Below are 27,967 nucleotides of genomic sequence, written 5' to 3'. Positions count from 1 at the left end.
GTCCGAAGGCTGTCAGACATCAGAGTCATCTCTGACTAGTATAAAACTCAACAGCCATTAGATTAGAAAACAGACTTCTAAAACATAAGTATTTATTTAGAAAATTTCTTCTTTTTAATAGGCCTGCCATCTTGCTTGAACTTCTTTCTGGAAAAAAAAAATTATATCATTTATATTATAGGTAGTCATGGCAACATAAACACATAAACATACTACTGGAATATTTGTTTTATTTTGTATTTCTTCCCTTCTAAGTTAATGATTATGATGCCTGTTTGTTAATGGTTTGCATGTAGTGCCAGTTCTTGTATTACAGATAATTGTCCAACATAAGGAATGAATATTATTTTAATATTTCAACTGGGGTTATTTGAATGCAAAGAATTCTATTTTGTTTTTACCAATGATGCACTTCTTTGATGTCCGACTCAGATTTTCCATATATTGAAAGAACTTTAGTTATATGTAGATATGAATGATCGACATACAGGTATACTTCAACTGTCTTTTCTGCAGTTCATTGAAAAATCCCACATATATTCCTTCATTAAAGTATATTGCAGTTATCTCTCAGGTTAATGCTAGACTTATGTTTTGATCTTGCAAATTTTTTATTTGTGATCTTTTCAGTTCTTTATTTATACCATCAAGCAACAGTTCAGATAAAACAGAGCAACAGAAAGCACTGATTTTAGAAACACTATTTCCTGGAGTTTCAAAGTTTTTTTTGTTGTTTTTGTATGCAACCTTTTTGCCAATTTTCAGAAGAAAAAACATTCTTAAAAACTAATAACATTTTTGTATAATTTCAATCGATCAGATTAGACTGTAAGTAATAATTACCTTTTAATTGGTTTCCCTTTGTTAGGACAGTCTTTTCTTTTGTGACTGAGATTTCCACAAATGTGACACCCTTTAAAAAACAATATAATCAAAATCTTAATTTTTACTATATATTATTACCACCTCAAAGTACACAGATTAAGTACAAACTTGTGAGAGAATCAATAATTAAGAAAGAAAGTTGCTTTTTCCTAGATTGTTGACTTTGATTTCTGATTTGGATGCTGAAATAGATTTTTACTGGAACATATGATTTGTATGCTGAAACAGATTTTTACTGGAACATATGATTTGTAAGCTGAAACAGATTTTTACTGGAACATATGATTTGTATGCTGAAATAGATTTTTACTGGAACATATGATTTGTATGCTGAAATAGATTTTTACTGGAACATATGATTTGTATGCTGAAATAGATTTTTACTGGAACATATGATTTGTATGCTGAAATAGATTTTTACGGGAACATATGATTTGTATGCTGAAATAGATTTTTACGGGAACATATGATTTGTATGCTGAAATAGATTTTTACGGGAACATATGATTTGTATGCTGAAATAGATTTTTACTGGAAAATAGGTTTTTGATTCAGCCATGCTGGATCTATGCGATCACTCTGTTTTTGGAGATGGTGCAGAATACTAAGTTGAAGACATGTCATGAAACTAATTATATGTTTTTATGACTTGCAGAAACTTTCTACACCATTTTAATCATCGACTGCCAACTTTTGACATGTTAGTTGCCCTTAAATTCAGAAAAGATTGGTCGAACAACCCTTTTATTTTAGATATACACTTGCATATAGTTCCTTTGTAAATCAAAATTTATAATGATTTACTATTTATGAATTAATTTGAAAAAGTAGTTTTACATTAATTGAATCAGTTGATAACAATTTTGAAAGTATCATATTATTATCTTATGCTTGTGTAAGTTTTTGTTCTATGAAATTTAGGTCAACATGTGTGTTAATATATCTAAGTTGATTCCCACACTTTTATGAAATGGCATTACTCCAATTCTTTACATAGGCAAGTAAGAGTCAGTATGATTATAAACTGTCATGACTTTTTTTTTAAATAATTACAGTCAAAGGTGTAAGTATTAATTGGAAACAACCACAGTCTTAATTCACCACATTTAATATCTCATGACCTGTTACAAAATTAAATAGGCACAATTTATTACACACCTAACTGAAAACACACATTCTTGACCTCAATAGTAAACCTACAAATGTATTATTTATGTTGATCTACACTACATTAAAATATGCTGTTAATTTTGCTATCTAGCTGAATGATTAATCAGATGTGGTTTTTTTCAAAGAAAAGACAAAAAAATGTAAAAATATATATAAAAAATGCAAGCAAATTTTATTTCACTTGTAAAATCAATGTCATTATCATCAGACATTAGTCAGTAATCAAGATCTAATTAATTAGTAACAATTATCAGAAATTTGGTTGAAACAATGAACAAAATTGCATAACTCTTACCTGAGCATTTTCTGCAATAAAATTTATTTGTTTGTTCTACATTTATATCCCATTATATTGCTATTTAACAGTCATTGGAAATATCTCAGCATTAGGTATTTGTACATTTAAATTTGAATACAGGAAATGTATTTTTTCTTAATGAAGAATGAACACCAATTTAGATAAAAATTTGTTATTTTTTTCATATTTGTTGTTGAGAAAGTGCATTTCCAAGGCCTCTTTCTGAAAATTATTAAGCCAGTTATTATTAATGACATATAAAAATATATATTACTTGTTTGACGATTTCCCTTTCCATTCATGTCAATACCATTAAATTTCAAATATTTATAAAAAAAAAAAAAAAAATCTGAGAGAGTCTAAAATTGAAATATCAATATTTAATCATTATTTGCATCAATACTGCGAAATTCACTACCTGTGTGCAATAACATAGAAATTTAACAGTAAGATTAGAAATGAAAAGAGAAAAAAATATTGAAAAAAGTATGGTCAGAAAGAATATCAGACTAGCTATGAATATAGCTGGATCACAACATCAACGATGCTTTGATTAGAGTAATCTTACAGTGGAACTCGTCAATATTGCCATCCACTGAACAGGATTTTCACTCGTCCATAGCCTTTTTCTAGAGTAATGTTATGGTTTAAAAATTTTACCCTTATATTCTTTTATGAGTTGCAGTGGTCATGTCAGTTGGTTGGCAAGGAATCCCCCAAATAGGATGATTAAGGTCAGTTTTGGTCCAAGCTGACCCATTGCTTTCAGAGCAGCAGGGTTTAAATGTTAAATTATTAACAAATGGTTGACATATGGGCAACATAATCCAAGTGATGCCAATAGCTCACATTTGAAATTCATCCCATATGAGCTATCAAGAAACAAATCTTTAACACAGAAAAAGAACTGATTTTATTTGCTTGTTAAATTTTACCTCTGCCTATTATCTGTCCACATTTATGATCTTTAAGTTGACATATTCCACATTTTTCACAGTGAACTTTAGACGGCTTTATACATCTGTCACACTTAAAACAATGTCTGTATGTCCTACCATCCTATTGAAAATATAAACATAATCTGCTAATGAAGAAAAAATGAAAATCCATGTTCTAATGATAAATATGGGTATAAACTCTATTGATTTTCAACCATTTACTATCAAAATTCTGTTACAGAAAATATTTTAAATTGTACAGATTTTGGAGCAAAGGAAAAGTTCCTAAAGGTCTCTGAAAATTTTACAAGTTTGATCAGATAATCTCTGACACATTTTGCAGAACTATTCATATTTACCTTAGATGTACAAGAATCACACATCTGACAATGGACATTTTCTGGTCCAGAGTATCTTTTACACTCACTACAATACCTAAAACAAAATAAAACAGTTTACAGCATGATTTTTGGGTGTTCACTTCCTACAAGTATCATTCATATCTCAAATGGAATACCTATCAACCTTAACAATATCATCAATAAATTATTACTAATTACAGTAGTCTTCAAAGTGAAATTTAAACAAGATGTGTCTGTAAAACACAAATGCCACCACCTTTTTGTTATTTAAGAGAATTTCTGTGAATCAAAATCATTTATTATACTTCATGTTAAGATGCTAGATTTTGATTGGTTAATATGAGAGAAACATTCTACTCTCCTCCATGGTTTATATTCTATTACTCTTCACAGAGATGCTTGATCATTTGTGATCTCTACTAAATATGGATGGTCATTTGGTACATGACATCACAGTATATTACTTTTAACAAGAGGCTCTCAAGAGCCTGTGTCGCTCACCTGTATTTACTGATGCTTTGGAAATCATGTAAAATAAGGTTAAAATCATAATTAATAGTATTAGATATATATTATTATAATGATATCTAAGATAATAACAAAAAACTGCAAATTTTTTGTAAAATTACTAACTCAGGGGCAGCAACCCAACAACGGAATGTCGGATTCGTCTGAAAATTTCAGGCCAGATAAATCTAAATCTGATGAACATTTTTGCCACCTGTCAGATTTGCTATAAATGCTTTAGTTTCAGAGATATAAACCAAAAACTGCATTTTACCCCTATCTTCTATTTTTAACCAAGTCGGCCATGATGGTTGGAAGGCGGGGTCATCGGACAAATTTTTTAAACTAGATACCCTCATAATGATTATGGCCAAGTATGGTTAAATTTGTCTCAGTAGTTTCAGAGAAGAAGATTTTTGTAAAAGTTTACAAAAATTTACAAAAAATTGTTAAAAATTGACTATTAAGGGCAATAACTGCTAAAGGGGTCAACCGACAATTTTGGTCATGACAACTTATTTGTAGATCTTACTTTGCTGAACATTATTGCTGTTTACAGTTTATCTCTATCTATAATTAAAGAACCTTAGTGAGCGCGCTCACATACCCCACGTCCCCACATTGTCATTGGAGAAATAAAATGTGTGTAAGAAAAAATTGTATAAGAAAAAAAAATTGAATCATAATTTCCTGTCAATATGCACATCTATATAGTATCAGAGGAGTTGCGATGACAAACTGTTGCAGTAGTCCATTGAAGCAAATAAGCTCAAAGGGGCGTAACTCCTAGAAAAAAAATTGAACCATAATTTCCTGTCGATATGCACATCTACATAGTATGTCCTTATTATCTAAAAAGGTTTCATGAAATTCTGTTGTGTGGTATCAGAGGAGTTGCGATGACAAACTGTTGCAGTAGTACATTAAAGTAAATAAGTTCAAAGGGGCGTAACTCCTACAAAAAAAAATTGAATCGCAATTTCCTGTTAATATGCACAACTTTATAGTATGTCCTTATTATCTAAAAAGGTTTCGTGAAATTCTGTTGTGTGGTTTGAGAGGAGTTGCGATGACAAGAAACAGGACTGACGGACTGACGGACTGACAGACAGACGGACGGACGGACGGACGGGTCAAAAACATTATACCCTCCGCAACTCGTTGCGTGGGGTATAATAATATTCAAGAGAATAACCAAAAACTGCAAAATTTCTTTAAATTTACCAATTCAGGGGCAGCAACCCAACAACAGGTTGTCAGACTTGTCTGAAAATTTCAGGGCAGATAGATCTTGACCTGATAATCAGTTTTACCCTATGTCAGATTTACTCTAAATGCTTTGGTTTCAGAGATATAAGCCAAAATCTACATTTTACCCCTATGTTCTATTTTTAGCCATGGCGGCCATCTTGGTTGGTTGGCGTGGTCATCGGACACATTTTTTTAAACTAGATACCCTAATGATGATTGTGGCCAAGTTTGGTTAAATTTGGCCCAGTGGTTTCAGAATAGAAGATTTTTGTAAAAAGCTAACGACGACGGACGACGACGACGGACGCCGGACGCCAAGTGATGAGAAAAGCTCACTTGGCCCTTTGGGCCAGGTGAGCTTATAAAATAGTACCTTACTAAAATTTTAAAGAAAATAATAACCGAACATTCAGTATAACCAATTAATTCTAATATGACGTCCTATTATTGTCAACCAGTATAATCACAATATATCTACCTTTAGCGCAAACCCAGTAATACACAAAAACGGCTGTTCCGCGTTACGACCAACTTATTTATACTACCAGATATTCTCAATTTTCTACATCAAAACCCCAAGTTTACGTAGGCCAAGATTCAGATACAATATATCTATCTCTATTCTACAGTAAAATAAACAAATCAGTCCATTTCAATTTATTTTTCATGGTAAAATTTCATAAAACGAAAATTCCGCGAAATGATGTTATTGTCTTGGCATGGCAACGAAACAAGGTGACGTCACAGGTATGTTTTCGTAAACAAAAAATCAAATGTAAATACCGGGCGTTTTAAAGCTTCTTGTACGCCTCAGAACGAATAAAATTACATTGGAAGAAAATATATAAGTGAAAAATGCGATTAAAAAAAATAATCATTGAATTATATGATATTATCAAAATTGGGTAAAACGGAACAGCCAAAACAATATCCTATGTATAGGGCTTTCACGGTTAACAAAATTACCGAATTTGTCCTATTAGAATCGAAATAATTCATGGCAGCCGTAGATTTGTTTTCATTTAACCATGGGTTGGTCATTTATATTCGTATTTTACCCCTCGCTAATGCTCAGGGTAAAATAATCGAATATAAATGCCCAACCCATGTAAAATGAAAACAAATCTACGGCTGCCATGAATTATTTGATAGGGTATAATTGATCACATATATAGAATTTTGTGAAAGTATTAAAGGGAAAATTCGCGATTTTTTACTTATCATCTTATTATGTTCATAATACCATTAAAAACATATTCACCAAGTTTTATCTGGATATGAAAACTAATAAAGAAGAAAATTGGGAATTATTAATTCTATTTATTCAAACTTCCTGACTTATGTGACGTAGTTTAAGTCTTTTTGCATGCCGGGAGTGGATTAATCTCATTTAAAGTCTTGTTCGTTAATCATCTAATAACGCGATTTAAAGCGCATCAACGACTTTTGGTGTAGCTATTAACCAACTAACAATTCAGAAAGAAAAGTGATCAGCCGTGCATTTTTTTAAATTAAAATTTACGATTTATATTTTAAGGATTTTGATATAATTATAGTAATAAAAGCAAATCATACAATCGAATTTTTTTATGACTTTTTTTTCGACAGATATGTTGAACAACATATATAACTGATAGTATAATAGAAATTCACGTTTGTATTCTCCCCTATTACTTCAGTCGAGGATTTGTCTTACTATACAAATCCTGGCTTCAGTCTAGTACTGTGTAAATACAATGCATGTGTATTATGCTAACACCACCTGGTAAAGGCGTGGTTAAATTCACGGTAATTAAAAGATTAGCATTATGTAATTTTAATCCTTTGATCTTCACTAGAGTGGTGTTTGTCCTCAAGGGTTCACCGTTGCAGGTATGAGACAGATTTTTTTTAATTATTAAGGGAGGAATATGGTGGCAAAATACCTTAATCGCCGTTATATATATATATTTTTAACATTTTGCATTTGCTCAGTTTTTAAATAAATAGGTGAGTATTTTGTTGTAACATCGAAATTCTGAATCACTTTTAATAAAATAATTATATAAATATTATAAATGGCCCACGAAAACGAGCGTATAAATCAAAACAGTACTATTTTAAATTATCATCGGTAACCTTGAATATTTAAATGTGCAGAGAAAATTATCAGTTACGAAAATATAGTTTTGTCGTCCAAAGCGATCTTCATTTACCTAATCAGGAATGCCCTTATTGAAATATTATAAATCTCACAACGTATTTATATAATTCTTAAGCTATTTGACCAACGATGTTTAAAAAAATTAACAGAATCAATCTAACGTCAACTTTCCTTTTTTAAATGTAGAAAGAACGGCGAAATCAATTTTCAATGTGCTTGATATCTTGTACCTTTGTAAGACTTATCATTCATTCATAAACCCACTCTAAACCAGAGACATATATATACGTCTGTTTAATCTGACAAGAAAACTCCTAAAGCGGACAAGCAGTATATTCTGTAAATTTCTGAGATTTAATACAAAGAAATAAAAAAAATCCCGAAATTAATTTGATCCTGGAAAATATTCACATCCTCATTCGGTCTGAAAAAAAGATACGAATTTGGTATACAGAACATGCAGAAGTGTGAATGTTATAAAACCTAATTGTTATATCAGAAACCATTATAAATATGAACATGTATACGTAAGACCTCATGGGACGTCACCTAACCACATTCAGGTAATATACAAGTAGCTCTGTTATACCCGGAAATGTCAAGGTTAATCACAGATAGATAGACATGACCTCAGACCCCCCCCCCCCCCAATCGAGGAACAGTATATCTTACAATGTGTATATTCCTGCAAAAATTAAAAAAAAATGAGAAAAAAGAAAGAGATGAACGGTAAGTCACATCAGATTCAGATATTTATATAGTTGCTTGTCGTTAAATAGAGATCTAGTGTATACATGTCTCTGCGTTAACTTATAAAAATAAAAGGAAATAATAAACTTGAAATAGATTTATGATGAATACTTTGCAACTGCGACACCCCTTTTTATCACAGCGTACATGCATGCATTTAAATGACTGTCCGTTATGCGATTAAGAATGACAATCGTACGTACAATCCTATAGTTCATGGTGAGTCCTTTTCTATCAGATATGCGACTTTTCGTATTTATATTTTCTCTTATATTACCGGTACTGTCATTTAATATCTAATGCATAAGTGCAATATTAAGAGTGGTTAAATCCCCTACAAGCTAACTAAATAAATTAATCAACCCTCTAGCTGACCAGACGTTAATACAACTACCATCAGTCTATCCTGAGTGAAGTTTCTTTATTTCTTCAAATAGGCTTTTGGGGATCATTAGTGCACGTCCAGTGGCATATATATATAACATGCATGTCGGACCAGGAAAATGTGATGATGACGAATTTCTTAAACTGTTCAAAATAATCTTATTGAAATATAAATCTGTGATCTTACTATGTCTATAGCTTCGATGAACCAAAGCAAGTTAGATATCGACCTGTATTTAAATCAGATTGGTTCTGGATGTTTCTCTCGTATATTCAATATACTTGTATGATATCAGTTCTATATTGCGACTATCCATAGTTCCCTATAAACCTTCCATCTAGGCGTGTAAACCAATGATCGACAAGTGCCGCACATTTTGTTAAATCAATATTTGTATGTTTCAAAATGTCCATAATTATTGACAACGAGTATATACTTACATTTTCCCCAATTTACCCTTGGAAAATGTGTTAATAGATTTTTATTTCATCAAATCTTTTTTTTTTTTTTTTAATTATTTGAATTTTCATAAATATCATTCTTTACACCAAAAATGTTATTTATAAACAAGCGTATGAGTTTAGCAATGACTAGTATATCACTATCGGATACGCTAGACAAAGTTGTATATTACACCTGATAGATTCAAAATGGAAGTTACATGTTATCGGCCGTGTACACTGATCAATACCCCCAGAAAAAAAGTGATGCACGAACTTGTTTTATGTAATTGTGTAATAACAGTTTTAAAGCCCGACAGGAAATCGCTTGAATACCTGTACGTGTCACCTCACAATACCTCTGGGAACAATTCATTTAGCCATTCTGGTGATCAGATAAGTGAAGGTCCGAATTTATTTTAAAAAGTTTATTACATAAAACAATTATGAACAAACTAGATTTTCAAAAACAATTTTACACGGAACACTTATTTATGACTTTGAACTTTGACTTTTTAACTAATTTCAATTTCTTGTTTTAAATACTTCGTAAACAAAACAGTTCCAAAACGACAGACCATACTATTAGTACTAGTTATTTAAAAAATAATATATATAAAATTACATTTTCCGTATCAAGTTAGTTAGGAAAGGTTGCACAACTATGTCTATCATAATCTTTTTTGTGACCCGGGAAACTGTTTATGCTTTCCCAGAGACATGTATTATATGTCTCTGGCTTTCCTTGTAGGATAAAACAACCGTACGCTTGACAAGATATCGACACTCTATTACGGCTACGTTAGGTTACTGCTTGTTTTGGTCCTTTGTGGTTTATAGATATATCGTGGTCAATATTCGGGGAGGATGTCAAAATGGCCGCATGTGGAGAATTGATACTCTAAATTTAAAATCGATGGTGATCTCTTAACTTACAGAATAAAACTTTAATATCTATGAATTTGTGCTTTTTTATACATAATGAACAGAATATGAATTTTTCATTTTTTTGCAGAGTTTCCCTTTAATAATCGAAGAATTTTCTCAAACCCAAAAAAAATTAACATTGAATAAGCTACATAGTTCATGTTAACTTATCGTAGACCCTATATGGAATGACTTATGAAAGAGCTCACTAACCATTGAATTATTAGAGGTCATGAAAATTCCATACCCACAAACAAAAGTACTTTATGAGAATGACAAACACAATATTGAAAATGACAGGTCGTTAATTACTGAAATATATAATTTAGAGAAGTAGATATCAGTCCATGAAAGGCAACAACCATTTGTTAATTGAATTTTAAATAATATTTACCAATAACCTTCTGAAGAGGGTAGTTCTATCTGTGATGGAGGTATATTTGTAAATATTCTGACAGGACTTCCGTATTTCTTTACATCTCCTCTGAATAAAGCATGGTTGTCATAGTCAACCTGAAACAAAATGAGTGTTTATATATACAAAGGTTTTTAAAATGTTAAATAATTTCATGTGAAAGTGATTTCTGCATAGATTGTTAGTAAGAAAATTTCAGAAAATGTTTGCTCTTGAAATAAAAAAAATTCAAACTGGATCCAATGTTGATCTTGGATGTTTTCTCTTATTCCTCTTAAATATTGTGTTTATATAGCTCTCCATGTGTTCATTAACTTTTGGATTTCAATGCAAATCATAATTATTGGCCTATACATATGTTGTTCAATGTACACATATTTTAAGTTGTGTATGGATGAAACTATAAAATAATTTTCCAATATTTTTCTAGAAACTTTTTACATTGAGCATTCCTGATGAAGTTTAACATAGAAAAATGTTGCAAAACATGAATTGTCTACCTTTTCTTTTTCCGAAAAGATCTGTACAGCTTTTAATGAAGCCACCAATGCAGAATTCCTAGGTCTTATCTTAGCAAAATTTATAATAAGCAAAACAAAAACGTGTACACACCTTGTAATCTAACATACTATACTGTGGTAAACAATCTACAATCCTCTTTTCCATGAAGTATGGGAAGAACCAAAGAACTGGTAATTCTTTGTCTTCTACTACAAAGTATAAATCAACATTTGTTATACTTTACAACATCATTTTTTAAGAGCGTTGTGTCACAATTACATACAAAATAATGCCACTTTCTAAAGCATTTTTCTTCCGAAAGTTTTACAACACAGATAATGTATCAATACCTTTAACATATTCATTGTTCCTTACAAACTTTCACTGATATAGACATAATTGCTTTAGGTTGCATTAAAAGCATTCAGTTTCCGTTAATTGATTAATCAATCAGGTATAAATATTTGACATATTTTGTGCAATCAGATGCATGTCAAGGATGTGATGTTACTGAAGGTCATCAAACAAGCAATTACAAATGGTTATCATCCCCTCATTGTACTCAATAGTTGGATTGCTGCCTCCTTGATACATATCTAACAACTCAGTTTTATTCAGACTTAGAAACCTCTTTGAGTAAATTCTGGTGCTGACAGTGCAATTTGAAACAAAGCCACTACTTTGTTAATAGAAATGTTGGTATCTTAAACTGCCTTTCAATCAAAGGAGAATTTCGTTTTACAAGTTACAAGTTAGCAACCTATTACTATTTATCATAAAATATTCGATTAAGAGGTTAGTTTATCTTATTAACACTGAATTTTTATACATTATTTAGACTATGATTCAATGAACATATTTATTTACTTGTGTCTCGTTGCTTTTTCCATGTTTCTGTAATTTTTTTAAATGTTGAAGCTAAAACCTCTACAAGACCTCCAAATGGTGGATCTGTTACTAAGGCAATATGTTTGTCATCTGATTCTGTGAGGAAGTTGGAAAATACTGCCTCACTTGTACTATCATTGAAGAAATAATGGTTAAACATGTTATATCGGCAAAACTTCTTTGGAGGATAGATCTGTTGCTGAAATAGAGCATATGACTATAATAATACACATGGCAATTCAAATGACAAAACACAGAATGCAATTAAATTCAACAATACAGATATTTACTAATATACAAGAGATCAAACAATTGAAGGGTTTATGTATACCTTATGCAACCACCTTTGTCATGATTGCATGCTAGCCTTAATTGAGGTTAAGGGTGGTAATGATTTCAATCCCTCTCTGGACTCTACCAAAGACTTTAAAAATTTGTTTCTCCAGCTTTTCATATAAAGACACTGCCATTAAGAGTTGATTAACTGGGAAAAGAACAATAAGTATGGGTGGAATGATATGTATATCTGCAGACTGCTACTTTAAAATGTAAGATAGCAGAAAATAAACTGTTGACAAAGAAATATCATGTCCATATGAAATTTTTGAAATTTTGATAATGTAATGCAAACATTGATATTTTAAGGGCAACACTTTAACATACAAACCCTGAAAATGAGATGCTAATGATAATACAACTGTATACCAAATATTAATGACTTACAATTACCACTTTGCTACAGGCGGGAACAAAATTGGCATGTGTCAGTCTAGTACAAAGCTGGAAATATTCATATGACATTAATGTGTAGCTATATGTTATGAATAACGTATCTAGTATTGGAGAATGAAAGTCCAGAATATACCATAATAATAATTAAATTACAAATAAAGATTTTAACATTTGAAATTATGAACTATTTTATGATTACATAGCTGAACTGCAAGAAAAAGGGATATTCAAATTTCTGTGATTAATTATGTTCATTATACAAGAATTAACACATTTACTGGCAAAATTCTGTGAAAACAGAAATTACTTACATATCTGTAATCCAAGTCTAACAACAAAGATTCCAGTTTGCTGTGTTTGATCCTGTCACTCTGTATTGCTTCATGTATTCTGTAATCATATTGGAATAATAAATGAACTTTTCCTTTTTCACATCAACTTTATTAATATTTTGCCATTTCAAAATATTTTAGCCTCTCCTTAAAATCAAGGATACGTGTTGGATTTTTAATTATTTTATATATTTTAAAAAAAGAACATGTTTTACAATGAAAAATGAAAAAAAAATTTAAGCACTTTTGACCATATGAATACAGAATGCTGACTGATTTTATATAACTTATACCTTCAGTCTTTATGAATTCATACAGAAAAGGTAAATTATATCATAGAAATGTAACAGATTTTGATTATGATTAATACAAATTGTTTCCCACACAAGTCCAAATATCATCAACAGATTTTCATGTCAGCTTGATGAATTAGCCCTTGGTCTGATATGAGGTTGAGGGATGATATGGGTTCATATGCAAAATGTGCGTCAAAAAAAAATTATCATACATTTCCAATGTAAACTATGTATTCGTCATAACAAATGCATTGATCTTTTTGATCGAGTTAAGCCATTTCAATTGATATTTTATAGTGTGTCTTTTTATGTTGTAATGTTACACTACCGTCTCAGGTTAGGGTGAAGGTTGGCGCCTGTTAAAACATTTAAACCCGTTGCATTTTTATGCAGCTGTCCTAAGTCAGGAGCCTGTTGTTGAGTGGTTGTCATTTGTTGTTGTGGTTCATAGGTGTTTCTCGTTTTTTATATAGATTAGACCGTTGGTTTTCCTGTTAGAATTGTTTTATACTAGTCATTTTGAGGCCCTATATAGCTTGCTGTTCGGTGTGAGCCAAGGCTCCGTGTTGAAGGCTGTACTTTGACCTATAATTGTTAACTTTTTATACATTGTGACTTGGATGGAGAGTTGTCTCATTGGCACTCATATCACATCTTCTTATTTATATTAAAGTTGAAACTAAAATTTTGACTGAATACAAATTTTCCATGAGCATGTTGCATTATAGCCAAAAGATTTCAGCTTGTGTTCACCTCTATATGATTGTTCTTTGTTGTACTGAATTGTGAAATTTAAAGAGTTCATATCCAAATGAATTGAAATTCAAACCATTCTACATGGAATACCTACATCTTGTAACATCTTGAACTGCACATAATATGGATTTCAGTCCTGGTTTTGAATAAGCTGAACTTGATACAGCCATATCCAGAACCAGACATGATATGATATGACATATTTAACGTCGCTCATTTTGAATAGGCAAATATATGCATATGGACATTAAAAATTAGATAAAATGAAATAAACACTGGTTGAACAGTTGACACTACCAGCTTTACTGCATATTATTTAAGAAAAGCAAAACAGACTATTTAACCACAGAATCACAAGGCTTTTGCCTTTACTCCATGGGGCAAGCTAATTTGGCAAAGATATTATTTATGGATCAAAAAATTTTGTCTGGAAACTGAAATGTTGACATCTGGACACCAAGACATCCAGAAACCATTATTCATACTTATTACTATGAGCCAAGTTAGACATTATCACAACTAGGTTAAAAATTTTAAAAATTGGGGCAAAAGATACATATTGGTAACAGAAATGAGTGCAAAAAGACAAGTTCACTACATTAAACTTATAAAATGAACTTTTTATATCATGAAGCTAAAATATACAACTTAGCTATACTGATGGATATTTGCCATGTAGAAGATATTCACGGCCCTCAAAGGACAAATAGGGACGGTATATATTCTTAAACTTTACCTGGGTGCTCCAACACATAGTACTTTAGATATTTTCAACTTCTTGAGAACATTTATTGTAAACTGTATTGTGGATTCTGAAAACAGGTATTGCTGAAAGACACAATGTTTTGAAAAAATGAACATGAAATGATGAGCAAGATTGTGAATGAAATAATCTGTAAGATTCTTATTCCTAACCTTTCCAATAGTTTTTTTTCTATGAAATCAGAAGCATTTCCTAGACTGAAATTCACATTAAAGTGATGACAAATTTCAAAGAATTGTTGAAGCAGATGTAACCATCAACCAAAATATGCCTAGTAGCTCTGATCTCAAAAGTCTTGGTTATCTAAAAAATTTCCTTCATCACTGTCATTATTTTTCGGCCTTTTTCTTGAAAACAATAAAACTAAACTTACAGCATAAGTTTTATTATTGTCTAATGGTCTAAACAGTCTTGATGGACTCCTTATTGTGTCATCATCAACAGATGATTTAGTTTCATGTTGACTATGATCATCTTTCTCCTTGGGTAATAAAAACTGACCACAGGTAACACAAAATACTCTGGCTATAGCTTTCAACTTTCTCAGCTTGTGACATCTGAAATTTGTTTTAGAGACAATTTACTTTTCATTCATATAATGAAGCTTTCGATGATCTCAAATTGTTTCTATGCAAGTAAAAATATGTTGTGTTGCTGGTTATGATACATATAACCTGAAAATGCCAAAATGTGTTTTTTTAATTTCAACAGAAGCATTAAAGTGTGAGGTGTTGTCCATTTTGGAAAAGATACTGACAATTCATTATTAACTTTAACCTTCACTTTCACATTATTGTGACGTAGCGTCTTGTTAACCTTTGTAACTGCATATGCACTGCATTTTATGTACTTCAGTATTTTTTTTCCTATCATTAAATTGTCCTGAAGATGCCAATGTAAGTGGCGAAACATGTAGACCAGAATAAAGAATTTCCTTGCAGTAATCTAGGATGTTGTTGTCTTTGTGTATCATTATTTCCGCGAGGTTTTAAGACAACTGCAGCATACTTCCGGGTATCCATCCTGATTACTCTACCAGCTTGTACCATTAGAAGGTGTTGTTTCAATCAATGCATCATCAGAAGCATTAAAGTGTTAGGACCAATTTCTCCAAACCAGAGCCATTTCTAAAAGTCCTTATACCTTTACAAAAACTTATAGCAGTTTTAGTTTCATATGTGTATACAGTATGGCTTTTTATACATATTTACAAATTTGGATTAATAATCCAAAAAGTTATCAAAAGTATTCTTAACAGAACTAAGACAATATTGGAAGTAAATGTGATAAAAGATGTCCTTCTTTGTAAAATTCACAAAAAACAGGTGTCTTCAACAACAGCTATTTGAAAAGCTGAACAATATCTTGATTTTATGGAACATCTGTATATCATATAGACTCTTTTAATATTCAAATTACTGTGACTTGACTGCAAGTGTTTCTCTCTGCAAGTTGCAATTTGTTTTATCAAAGCAAACTGTTCAACTGGTTAGACATTTTAACAAACTGCTTTAGAAAACCAGTCAAGTCGTAAAAGTGAAAGGTGATATAATAAAGCATGCTTACAATCCTGTTAGATTTTATTTCCACTTCATTGATTTTATGAATGATTGATTGATTGTTGGTTGCTTAACGTCCAGTGGCAAATATTTCATGCATATTCAGGACGAGAACAAACTAACAATAAATACAATAGGTAGGTTCTGTAATAGAGGCGTCCGGGATTAAGGTCGGAGAAATTTAGACTGCCACGGGAAATGAGGGTATATTGGATAGGGTCAGAAATTTAACCTTGCAACAGGTCACCTACAGACCCCTCAAAGAGTTGTTGCAAGGGTTCTTAACGTGCAAAGAGCGTGGCACTCTCTTTACACGAGGCATTGGATTTAACGTCCCCATTCTGACCGGACATGGCTGCAAATTTGTACATCCTGCACAGCCAAACGGACGCCCTACTTTAGCAAGGGTTTTACTGCCGGTTGGAGGAAGACCAATGGTGACCATACTTCTATTCCCAAGTCACCCTTGGGGGTGTTGATTTTATGAAAATGTTTATTTCTATACATACTTTTATTGTAATTGTCATTTGAAAGGTGATATGTAGTAATTTTTAAATTGCTATGAAAATGTCCAAACTAAGCTTTCATACAATTTTTTTTTAAATCTTCTAAATTCATAAGAATAAAACATCAGTTTGAATTAAGCCGTGTTATATTCAGTAATATATATGTGAAATTACAAAACGTTAATAATAAGTTTCCAAGGGAGATAATCTAAAATCATTGATTTTTTGAAATATTGATCATATCTCCCTTACAACTTCAAGAGAACATATTTAAGCTTTAAGTATATTTCATGAGGTACCTTAGCAATTCATTTTAAGAAAGCTTTGTAGCATGCATAGAAAAACACCATTTTAGAAGATTTAATTCAAAACTTAAATTTTGACATTTTTTTACCAATTCAAAAATTACTACCTTTCACCTTTTGAATGACAGTTACAATTCATGTATGGATAGAAATTCTTATAATCATTTACTTAATATCAATGAAGTGGAAATAAAATCTAACAGGAATGTAAGCATGCTTTATTTTATCACCTTGCACTTTCACGACTAGACTGTGGGTTTCTACAGCAGTTTGTTAAAATTTCTGGTCAGTTGAACAGTTTGGTTTGATAAAAAAAATTGCAATTTGGTCAGAATTTTGAATTAACTGCAATAGGTGGAGAGCAACACCTACAGTCAAGTCAAAGTAACAAATTTTCTAATTTTGACCAAATGCGTGAAACAGATATTGGAGTAATTGGCCCTACCTCTTTGTGCAAGTAAGTATAGCATGTATTTTATTGAATTTGTGTAAATATGTGTAGCATATGTTTTATAAAATTTGTGTAAATATGCGTAGCATATGTTTTTTTAATTCCATGTATTACTGGATTGGTACCACTGCTGGCAGACTTTTGTGTCCCAAGAGATTCCATTCTCCCAGTAGATAGCCCTTTGGTACTGGCATTGTTTAAATTAAACATTTGTCTCACACCACAAAATTTGGTATCCATGAAAATAAATGAATCTACAGTACCTGATGGAAGTTATTCTAGAAACATATATCATATGCAGGGAATTCAATGTTATTTTTCGTTTTATTTCAAAATCTATCTATGTTGTTGATGACTGTCTTCGCTACTTTTCAACAATAATTGAATAGGAGATTCAAGACTTTTTAGAAAATATTGGGAGGACCCCTGAATGGCACATTTGTTATTTTTTTTTCTTGATTTACTTTAAACATACAGTGTAGCTTATGTGATATTTTGCTTCTCTTGCAAGTTGTTTGTCATACCTTTTCTTCAGCTTTTTGTATGCCTGATCTGCTTCTGTTTTTATGGTTTCTCTTGCTGTCCTTTTTGACTCAGAAACTTTTTCATCTTTCCTTTGAAAAAAATTACACTCTTTTCGATCTCTGAATGCAGAACATGCATAGAATTGCTGACTGTCTCCATCTACAGTGTATTTCACAAATAACGAAGTAGGACCTATAAAACATCAATTTAGAACATTTCTTTACCAGGTGTTGTCAAGGGTGCAAGGCCATGAAAATGTTTGCATATGATGAACTTAATCTTTTAATTTCATATTTTCATTAACATTTTGAATTTTAAAAATTTCTAGTCAGAGGTCAATCAGAGTACATGAACATGATGAAGTCACTCTTACTGTGACATAATAACAAAAGCATTGTGACATCGGAAATGGGAAATTGCACGAATGAAAGTTATCTTTACTCAGATACATGAGGGATGAAGTAATTCTTTAACTGATTGATTGGTGTTTAATGCCACTTTCAGCAATGTTGGCTATTTTGAAGGGGTCAGTTTTTATTGGTGGAGGAAGCTGGAGTGCCTAGAGGTAACCATGACCTACTGTAGGAAAACTGACAATCCTTGTCAATTAAGATTGGAGTCGAACGCACCTGCCATGTGCGGGACCCAAAATCACAGTACAACCTCAGTGTAAACAGTTGAGTTATACAGTAGTTAAACAACTTAAACCACTTGGCCACCAAAGCCCCCAGTAATTCTTTGAAGAACACCACAAAACTGCTGAAAAAAATAAGAAAACTTGTGTTTGATGCCTCAATAAATGCATAACACATTGGCAAGTTGTATGAGGCATTCATCTAGGTGTAGTTTGGAAAGGATATCACTGTGATCATAAGTGGCTGAAGTAAACTAGAGGCTCTCAAGAGCCTGTGTCGCTCACCTGTATTTACTGATGCTTTGGAAATCATGTAAAATAAGGTTAAAATCATAATTAATAGTATTAGATATTAGATATTATAATGATATCTAAGATAATAACAAAAAACTGCAAAATTTTTGTAAAATTACTAACTCAGGGGCAGCAACCCAACAACGGGTTGTCGGATTCATCTGAAAATTTCAGGGCAGATAAATCTAAATCTGATGAACATTTTTGCCACCTGTCAGATTTGCTCTAAATGCTTAAGTTTCAGAGATATAAACCAATAAACTGCTTCGCTGAGCGCAGCTAGATACGCCCGCAGAGGTCCAACCCTGAACAGTTTGGGCAAAAATGGACACAATATTCAAGCTTGATTCAGGTCTGAATTTGGATTGTAATTAAATGTTTGACATATTATAGGTTTCTGAATAAATGTAGTCAAAGATCTTGAAATTGGTTATATGAATTGAATTTATATTCAATTAAAGATTTCTTGCTGTTGTGCAATACTTAGTAAATCTGTTGTCAGACTATAAACAAATAAAGTTCAATTAATTCTCAATGTCATATTAGAAATTTATGAAAATAAAAAGGGAGCTTACATCAATAGATATAAACAATTCACCAAAGTTTCATGAGAATTGGTGACAGCATTTTTGAGTTATTGGCTGAAAACTGGAAAATCACCCCTTTTTTTAATGAATAAAACCCCATAACTCAGAAATGTAAGATGTAAAATTTATAAAATTCGAAAGGGAGCTTACATCAATACATACAAACAATTCACCAAAGTTTCATAAGAATTGCTGAAAGCATTTATGAGATTTTGTCCGAAAAACTGGAAAATTCCCCCTTTTTTTATGAATAAAACCCCATAACTCAGAAATGTAAAATCTAAATTTTATAAAAAACGAAAGGGAGCTCACGTCAATAGATATAAACAATTCACCAAAGTTTTATGCAAATTGGTTAAAGCATTTTTGAGTTAATGTCCGGCATGTTGACGACGGACAGACGGACGGACAGATGGACGGACGGACGGACAATGGTATACCATAATACGTCCCGTAAACGGGCGTATAAAAACTGCATTTTATCCCTATGTTCTATTTTTAACCATGTCGGCCATGATGGTTGGAAGGCGGGGTCATTGGACAAATTTTTTAAACTAAATACCCTAATAATGATTATGGCTAAGTATGGTTAAATTAATTTGTCTCAGTAGTTTCAGAGAAGAAGATTTTTGTAAAAGATTACAAAAATTTACAAAAAATTGTTAAAAATTGACTATTAAGGGCAATAACTCCTAAAGGGGTCAACTGACAATTTTGGTCATGACAACTTATTTGTAGATATTACTTTGCTGAACATTATTGCTGTTTACAGTTTATCTCTATCTATAATAATATTCAAGATAATAACCAAAAACTGCAAAATTTCCTTAAAATTACCAATTCAGGGGCAACAACCCAACAACAGGATGTCAGATTTGTCTGAAAATTTCAGGGCAGATCGATCTTGACCTGATAATCAGTTTATCCTATGTCAGATTTACTCTAAATGCTTTGGTTTCAGAGATATAAGCCAAAATCTACATTTTACCCCTATGTTCTATTTTTAGCCATGGCAGCCATCTTAGTTGGTTGGCGGGGTCATCAGACACATTTTTTAAACTAGATACCCTAATGATGATTGTGGCCAAGTTTGGTTAAATTTGGCCCAGTGGTTTCAGAGAAGATTTTTGTAAAAAGCTAACGACGGACGACGGATGCCAAGTGATGTGAAAAGCTCACTTGGCCCTTTGGGCCAGGTGAGCTAAAAATGGTTGGGGAAGATCCTCAAAAATGGTTATTATACTTAAACTCAGGTATCAATTCACAGTGGTAAATAATTGAATTGTGTATCACAATAGCTGTCATGATGCAAACATTCATATAAATGGCAACATTTCCCAGTTCAAATGAGAACTGAATACAATGTTAATGGCCTCCAAAAATCCTACTTTTTGAACGCTATTCACATTTATCAAGTGATATTTCACAGGTTGGGAAAGATCCTCAAAAATGGATGCTATCCCCATTTAAATCTGGTATCTATTTACAGTGATCAAAAATCATATTTTGTATTTCATCATCATGATCTTAATGGCTGTCAGGCACAAACATTGATATTAATGGCAACATTTTCCTATCATAGTTAATATTATTAACTGAATACAAAGATAATGGTCTCCAAAAATCATACTTTTTGGAAGCTATTAACTTTAATCCAGATGATATTTCACTCATTGTGTCATTGGGCAAAATATTGTCATTTACATGAATGTTTGCTTCATGACAGCAAATATCAAAGTTTATGTTTTTATTACTGAAAATTTATACCTGTTTTGAGGTATTACATGAGTGGTCAGAATTAATTGATAGTGGTTTCCCCGTCTACTCTATTCACCATCATTTTTCTAAGGCAATCAATACTGTGCCTCATCAGCGTTTACTTTTTAAACTTGAAAAACTTTGAATTAAGGGCAGTATTTCAAACTGAATTTAAATTTTTTGTATGGACGTAAGAAATGTGTTCGTTTAAATTATACAACTTCATCATGGTCAGATGTAGTGAGTGGCATACCTCAGGGTAGTGTTTTAGGACCAGTTCTATTTTTAACTTTTATAAATGACCTTTCTGATGTTGTAGAGGGCATTATGAAAATTTAAAATAGTTTCATCAGATAATGAGCAAAGTAAGTTGCAGGAAAATTAGGACGGTTTAAGTAAGTGGTCAATTACTTGGAAATTTAATGCTGCTACATGTAAAGTATTACACATTAATCCTGAAGGATCTTGGAATTTCGAGTCAAATTTAAATGTTTGATAAACATATAAGGAGTATTGTTAATAAAGTACAGAGTTTTACCTCTAATTCATCATTCTTTTAATTACTTGGATCAGGATATGTTTCTAAATCTTTATAAGTCAATTGTTAGAATATGATACATGTGCTAGGTCTCCGTACCTTAAAAAAAGATATTCATAATTTGGAATCTGTTCAAAGAAGGGCCACAAAACTCGTTAAGGATATAAAACATTTATGAGGATAGATTACGTATATTGGGATTAGCAAGGTTGGAATATCGTCACCAGAGAAATGACATGATTCAAGTCTACAAAACTTTACATGGTATTGGTTGTATCAACTGGATGAATCTTTATACTTAAGTGTAACAGGAGTATGTTTTTCACACTACATCGTTGTCTTCCCATTGTCTACAGGGCTAATGTTAGCAGGCCACTGGGGCGAAAAAGTTGCTTTCATATCCGTCACTTCGCTTTGCCCGACCGTCAAAAGCAGTCGCTTTCGTCATTGTCAATTTCCCATTTTTATCAAGTCAATAAAACAGCAAATTTTCATTTATAAGTAAAGAAATTCAAAGACAGAAACGATTTATTTCTTTATAGTCCAGTCGATTTGTGCAGATTTTTGGCAAAATTGCACAGATTGTGGTAAAAGCATGAAATTTGGCATAGTATTAGTATATGTCGTGGACAACATTTCCAGCTATGGACCCACTCTGAAAGACGAAAGTGGCGGGAGAGGCTGCCATTTTTAAAATGGTGGACGTTTGATTTCTATATATTCATAAAAAAAATCATGAAAAATATATTAGAGAAGATATTGACATGATACCTGGTAAATAGAATGACAGTGCTTATACCAATTGTCTTGTTGAACAAAATTTTAAAAAATGTAACCCATATTGAATGGCGGCCATCTTAAAAAATCTTGAAATTTATTAGCCAAAATAGGTAGAGCTCCAAAGTCATTATTCGATAAAAATAAATATACAAATATGTACATTGTCAAACATATAGAAACGTATTTGTATGAGCTTTAGAAACACAACGAAATGCAAGGCCCGCCGAGTTTTTCTACTATTTCGTACAAATACAAATGAATTTCCGACAATGTACATATATTGTCTTTATCCAGAAATATACACCCAACACTTGAAACTTAAGTTATTAAAATCTGAATCATTGTCTCTTATGTTCCAAAGTAATCGACATAGTTTAAACACTGACCGCGAAGAGGACTGTAAAATGAAATGTTACGCATAACGCAACATCCAAACTATCGCTTGCTCAATATAGAATAACAGAGATTTTTATTTTACACTAGTAATTTTTTGGGGCCCTTTATAGCTTACTGTTCGGTGTGATCCAAGGCTCCGGGTTGAAGACCGTACTGTGACCTATAATGGTTAACTTTTATAAATTTTGACTTGGATGGAGAGTTGTCTCATACCACATCTTCTTATATCTATATAGAAGAAATGTGTGAAACGGCAAGAGAAAACATGTGAGGATTTGCAATGTCAAGCAGATACAAAAAGAACAGACAAAGACATTTGAGCTGGTAATCAGTCCTTTGATGCAAGCATAGAAATATGTTGCGCCTTGAATTGGTTCTTTAATCGCTCAATTTGAAACAGTTGAATGAAGGCTATGCTACGGAACTGCAGAAGCACTCCAGAATCACAAGGCAAAATGGGACAAATTATGTCAAGACAAATTTTCAGATCTCAAATATTTCATCAGTAAAAGCGGAAACATAATTTGGAAGTAACAGTTACCAACCAGACACTGTAAAGTGGTACTAGTACTGGATCAACAAGAACAATGACTGCAGTGTATTTTTTCTGTGGTGATGTATCTGAAGATCTCCATGATGCATTGTCATTTTTAATCGACAAAAATAGTGCATGACTGTGCACCTGTACTACAAGACAATGTTCTCTTAGCAAAACTAAGTGTTGGAGATGTAATATCACAAGTATCAAGCTTAATGATTGATAAAACTTGAAAACATAACAAATAGACAGAATTAAAAAAAAACACAGAAAGAAGGCTATGAATCTTTTATACTTGGAATTTTGTTTTCCGAAATAATAGAATACATTGATGGGCCGCACGGTCTGGAACAGTTTTTGGGCCAATCTTCAAGCTTACAGATCACATTAAATTGTACAGTAACCGCTTGGAGTAGTCATGGAAGGAAGAACCTTCACAACTCATCAAAAAAATTGGAATGTAGCTGCCATAGAAGATCTGCAAGCATACAAGCAAGGTAGGTTAGTTCTCTTGATTTTCAACGAAGGTATTCGTGAAGCTCTAAAACAGACCATATCTTGAGAGGGTGAAAATGAAGACATCATCATAGACATATCAGGCAAAAGAGTTTAAAGAGATATGCTTGATACTAAGCATAGCTTTTTACAGGGGCATTCAACAGCTGCCAACACGAATCAGTTCAACAGACGTTAGTTTCCTTAGTAAGAATGATACAAGGATGACCACACATCGAGACAATATCCAGTAATAGTCGCAGACAGTAGTTGCTATTTAGCAGCTATAAAACTTCAATTGTGCAACTCGACGTCGAAAGGATACAACTGCAAATTATCATTCCCCAGATAGAGAGTAAAATGTCTCAATGTTTGTGTAACGGATTCATTTGAAAGCCTTCATTGAATGTCCCTGTAAAGCTTTTTATAGTAGCTAGCCTATCTCTACAAACTATTCTAGTTACTTTGGCTATGATGAGGCCTTCATCATCACAACTATGAGACATGGCCTGTTTTAGACCTTCACCAACATATTCGTTGAAAAGCAGGAGAACGACACTACCTTGCTTGAGTTCTTGCATATCTTCTATGGCAGTTAGTATCAAATTTTTCAGAAGCGTTGTATTAATCATTCCTTCCGCTGATTTGCCCAAGGTGTTTACTGTACAATATAATTTTTTTTTCTTGTCGAAATTTATTGAGATCTGAAAATGTGTTTTGACAGGATTCCATTCCATGGCCTTCATCAACTTAGAACAGTTGAACGATGTGAGATACAAATTCAATGTTCAACATCTTTGTATGCTTACAACAAAGGAATCAAATTTCTATGTTATGCTCTTTTTGTATCTGCTTGACATTGTAAATCCTCACGGACCCGGTCTTGTCGTTTTGTAATTCTTTAAGTCTATTTGTTCATTAGGGTTTTCAGCCCCAGTGATTTAAATACCTACATTTTTTTTCCCTTTTCGACATAGAGTGGTCATAAACTATATTGTATATACATATTTTGGTGTGGTAAAAAGTAACTTAGGCTAACCTGCAAGTAAGAGACATTATGTATTTCTTTTGATACACTTATTTTGTTGACATATGCATGCCTTTTTTGACCACTTGGTGAATATCTGATACAATTAGCAACAGTCATATATAAATGATTAGCAAAACTAGTTGTAAATGCATAAAAACATTAGTATAAATGCAAATATTAATTTAGGATAAATAATAATGATATATTGGAAATTTATGTTTTCAAAATGGCCACCATTCAAGATGGCCGCCAATACTTTATTTTATGAGTCCTCAGATGATTGTCTTTGTCATTAGTGATGAATATAAGAAAGGTTATCAAAATTGGTAAAGTCATTTATTTTTTATATTTTTTTTAATGATAATAATTAATTTTTTTTAGGCCATTTCAAAATGGCCACCCAGAGCAGCCGTTTTGATTTTTCGAATTGAGTCCATAGCTGTAAATGTTACTTATGACCTCAACTAAAGCTCTGCAAAATTTGACGCTTTTACCACAATCTGAACAATTGTTTCACAAATAGACTGGACTATTAGAAAAGCTTTGAAAGTATTGACTTTACAGATTGGTCGTATGTTATTTCAAAGAAACAACTCTGATGAAGTATTTTCTTTCACTTCCGGTAATTGTTACTCGAGAGCGTATATCAAAACATTATGATTTTCGGCAAACTATTTGTTTCTTCATTAGAACGTGATAAAAATTGTCTTTGGTTAATGTTTCATCCATTTTTTGCATTAAAAGCATCATATTCCTTTCGCTTGTCAAACATTGCTTATTTTCGTAAATTTTTCTTTGTCTTCCATTGAAATATTTGTAAGAACCATGGATTGGAGGCGGGATTCATCAGAAGCGGATCAGCTATGACCGAATTCCGTATTCTTATGAATATAACTACAGACGCACCAATGGAACAGCTGACAGAAGAATAATGACCCCAAAAGCGAAAATTTTGCATTCCAGGCGCATAAAAAACTTTTGATAGATCTCCTTGCTAAATGTTTATATTTCCATGTAAATGCATTGTTTCAATTTATTGACAAAAGTTGCTTAACTTTGTTAAATTCATTTATCTTTTTAATGAGAAACAAAGAATTTCATAAAGTTTAAAATGAAAAACAGAATAGTTTTTTCGACTGAATTTTAATTGATATATACTTTCTTTTCTTTTTTTGCTATGAAAAGATCTTTTTAGTGCTAGATATATATAGTTGGAAGTTTCTGAGGAAAAAGAGGAAAATATATAATTGAGTAACTATAAATGATTATTTAGTACATAAACTGAAACAACTGTTACTTTAATTCTATTCTCAGGTATGAATTGAACAATATAAAAAAGATTTAAATAAATAGGATACATATGGCTCTTTATATTATGGTAAAAACAAAACATTGTAGTGCCGCAAGCAAACGAGCACTTCTCTTTAAAGTCTCACCACTTCTCCCTATTAGTTTCAAAACGAGAAGTCACTTCTCCCTATGATTCTGAAGTAGTCATGGTAGTGTGGGCCCTGGTCTACTCAAGTTCTGGGATATTGGACAAACTTATAACATTAATGAATATAAAAGAAAAGTTAATTTAGAAGACATGGTTGAACACAAGTTTATATACAATAAATATCCAAATACAGTGGTGGCTAGTCTATTTGTTGCCTTATGAAATGTTCCATTACTGGGAGCCAAGTTATAAGTGTCTGCTCATTCATTTCAAATCCTAACCGGTAGACTGTCCTGAACCCGATGATTGACGTCATATTTATAGTTCCTAGGGACAACAAGCCCGGTTGGCTATCAGGCATGTGCACGAAACAGGAAGTAACCTGACAAGAATATTTACTTGGCAGGTATCATGAAAATAGTTACGGAACTATGAATAATGCTAACTTTAACCAATTTCCCCCAACATAAATAATCTAAACAAGTAAACAAAGTGACCACCATTACATTAGCACCATCTAATTCAACTAGAGGTCACTTATTAAAACTTTTTAAGCAACAGTGTAGGGCGACACAATAATTGTATGCTAATTTGAGGGGAGGCATGTTGTCTATCATGTAAGAAAAAAACTAAGAATATAGTTTTTGTAAATGTTACATATTTGTATTGTTTGTATTTTATTTGTGTTACTTTATGTTTTAGTAGCAATCAATTGTTTGGATTTTATACTAATAAATATCTTATCTTATCTTTCTTATCATACATGTATATTAAATACTTTTTCAATTAGAGTAACCCGTATAAGTTTATAAATTCATCTTAATTGCACACACCTATATATAATTTAATTTTAATAAGTAAAACATATATAATATACAAATCAATATTACGTGATGAGAAATTCTCATTAGGACATTCCAAGATGAGGGATTTGTAGAAGCCTATGGCTTATTTTACGATCAGAAGCCTGTGGCTTATTCTACGATCAGAAGCCTAAGAAGCAAAGGTACCAAGACATACAAGGATTTTACATTACTTGATAAATTCATAAAATTATGTACAGAGGTTGTTCGATAACATTAGCATGCCGTGAATAGCATTTACTGTTTATTTTACATATTTTACATTTGGGGTGTATAATTTTTGGGATTCCGAGTCCACAGGCACAGACTGACAGAGATTTTTTTTTACTTGGTCGCACAGTAAAGTCAGTATACTGTTTATGTCATTTGTATGAAACAATTAGTTATACCGTGTGAACAAAATGGTCTATCAACAATATTCTCTTCTAATAATACATCGACATCTGATATGTTAGCTGCCATCCAAGACAAATCTGTTACAATACAGTTTTTGTCAACGTCCTATCCACATGATCAAGGGAGATAACTTCT

The 27,967-nt window shown here is 32.0% G+C and overlaps 1 protein-coding gene across 1 annotated transcript; it reads right to left on the bottom strand.

Annotated features, from left to right (window-relative positions):
- Window positions 1-75: 75 nt before the first annotated feature.
- Window positions 76-27,967, bottom strand: LOC127734459 (rRNA N6-adenosine-methyltransferase ZCCHC4-like). Its single transcript, XM_052244345.1, has 12 exons — window positions 27,826-27,967; window positions 18,085-18,277; window positions 15,113-15,296; window positions 14,713-14,804; window positions 12,904-12,982; window positions 11,840-12,059; window positions 11,084-11,181; window positions 10,451-10,569; window positions 3,651-3,726; window positions 3,289-3,412; window positions 844-913; window positions 76-147 (listed from the first exon to the last, which is right to left on the bottom strand). Exons 1-12 carry the CDS (start codon window positions 27,896-27,898, stop codon window positions 93-95), a joined length of 1,383 nt encoding a protein of 460 aa, XP_052100305.1. The 5' UTR covers window positions 27,899-27,967; the 3' UTR covers window positions 76-92.

This window comes from Mytilus californianus, unplaced genomic scaffold, assembly GCF_021869535.1.
Source record: "Mytilus californianus isolate M0D057914Y unplaced genomic scaffold, xbMytCali1.0.p SCAF_3, whole genome shotgun sequence".
NCBI classification, from domain to species: Eukaryota; Metazoa; Mollusca; class Bivalvia; order Mytilida; family Mytilidae; genus Mytilus; species Mytilus californianus.
The sequence above is the reverse complement of the archived record's forward strand: the minus strand, read 5'-3'. Positions and strand labels throughout refer to the sequence as shown.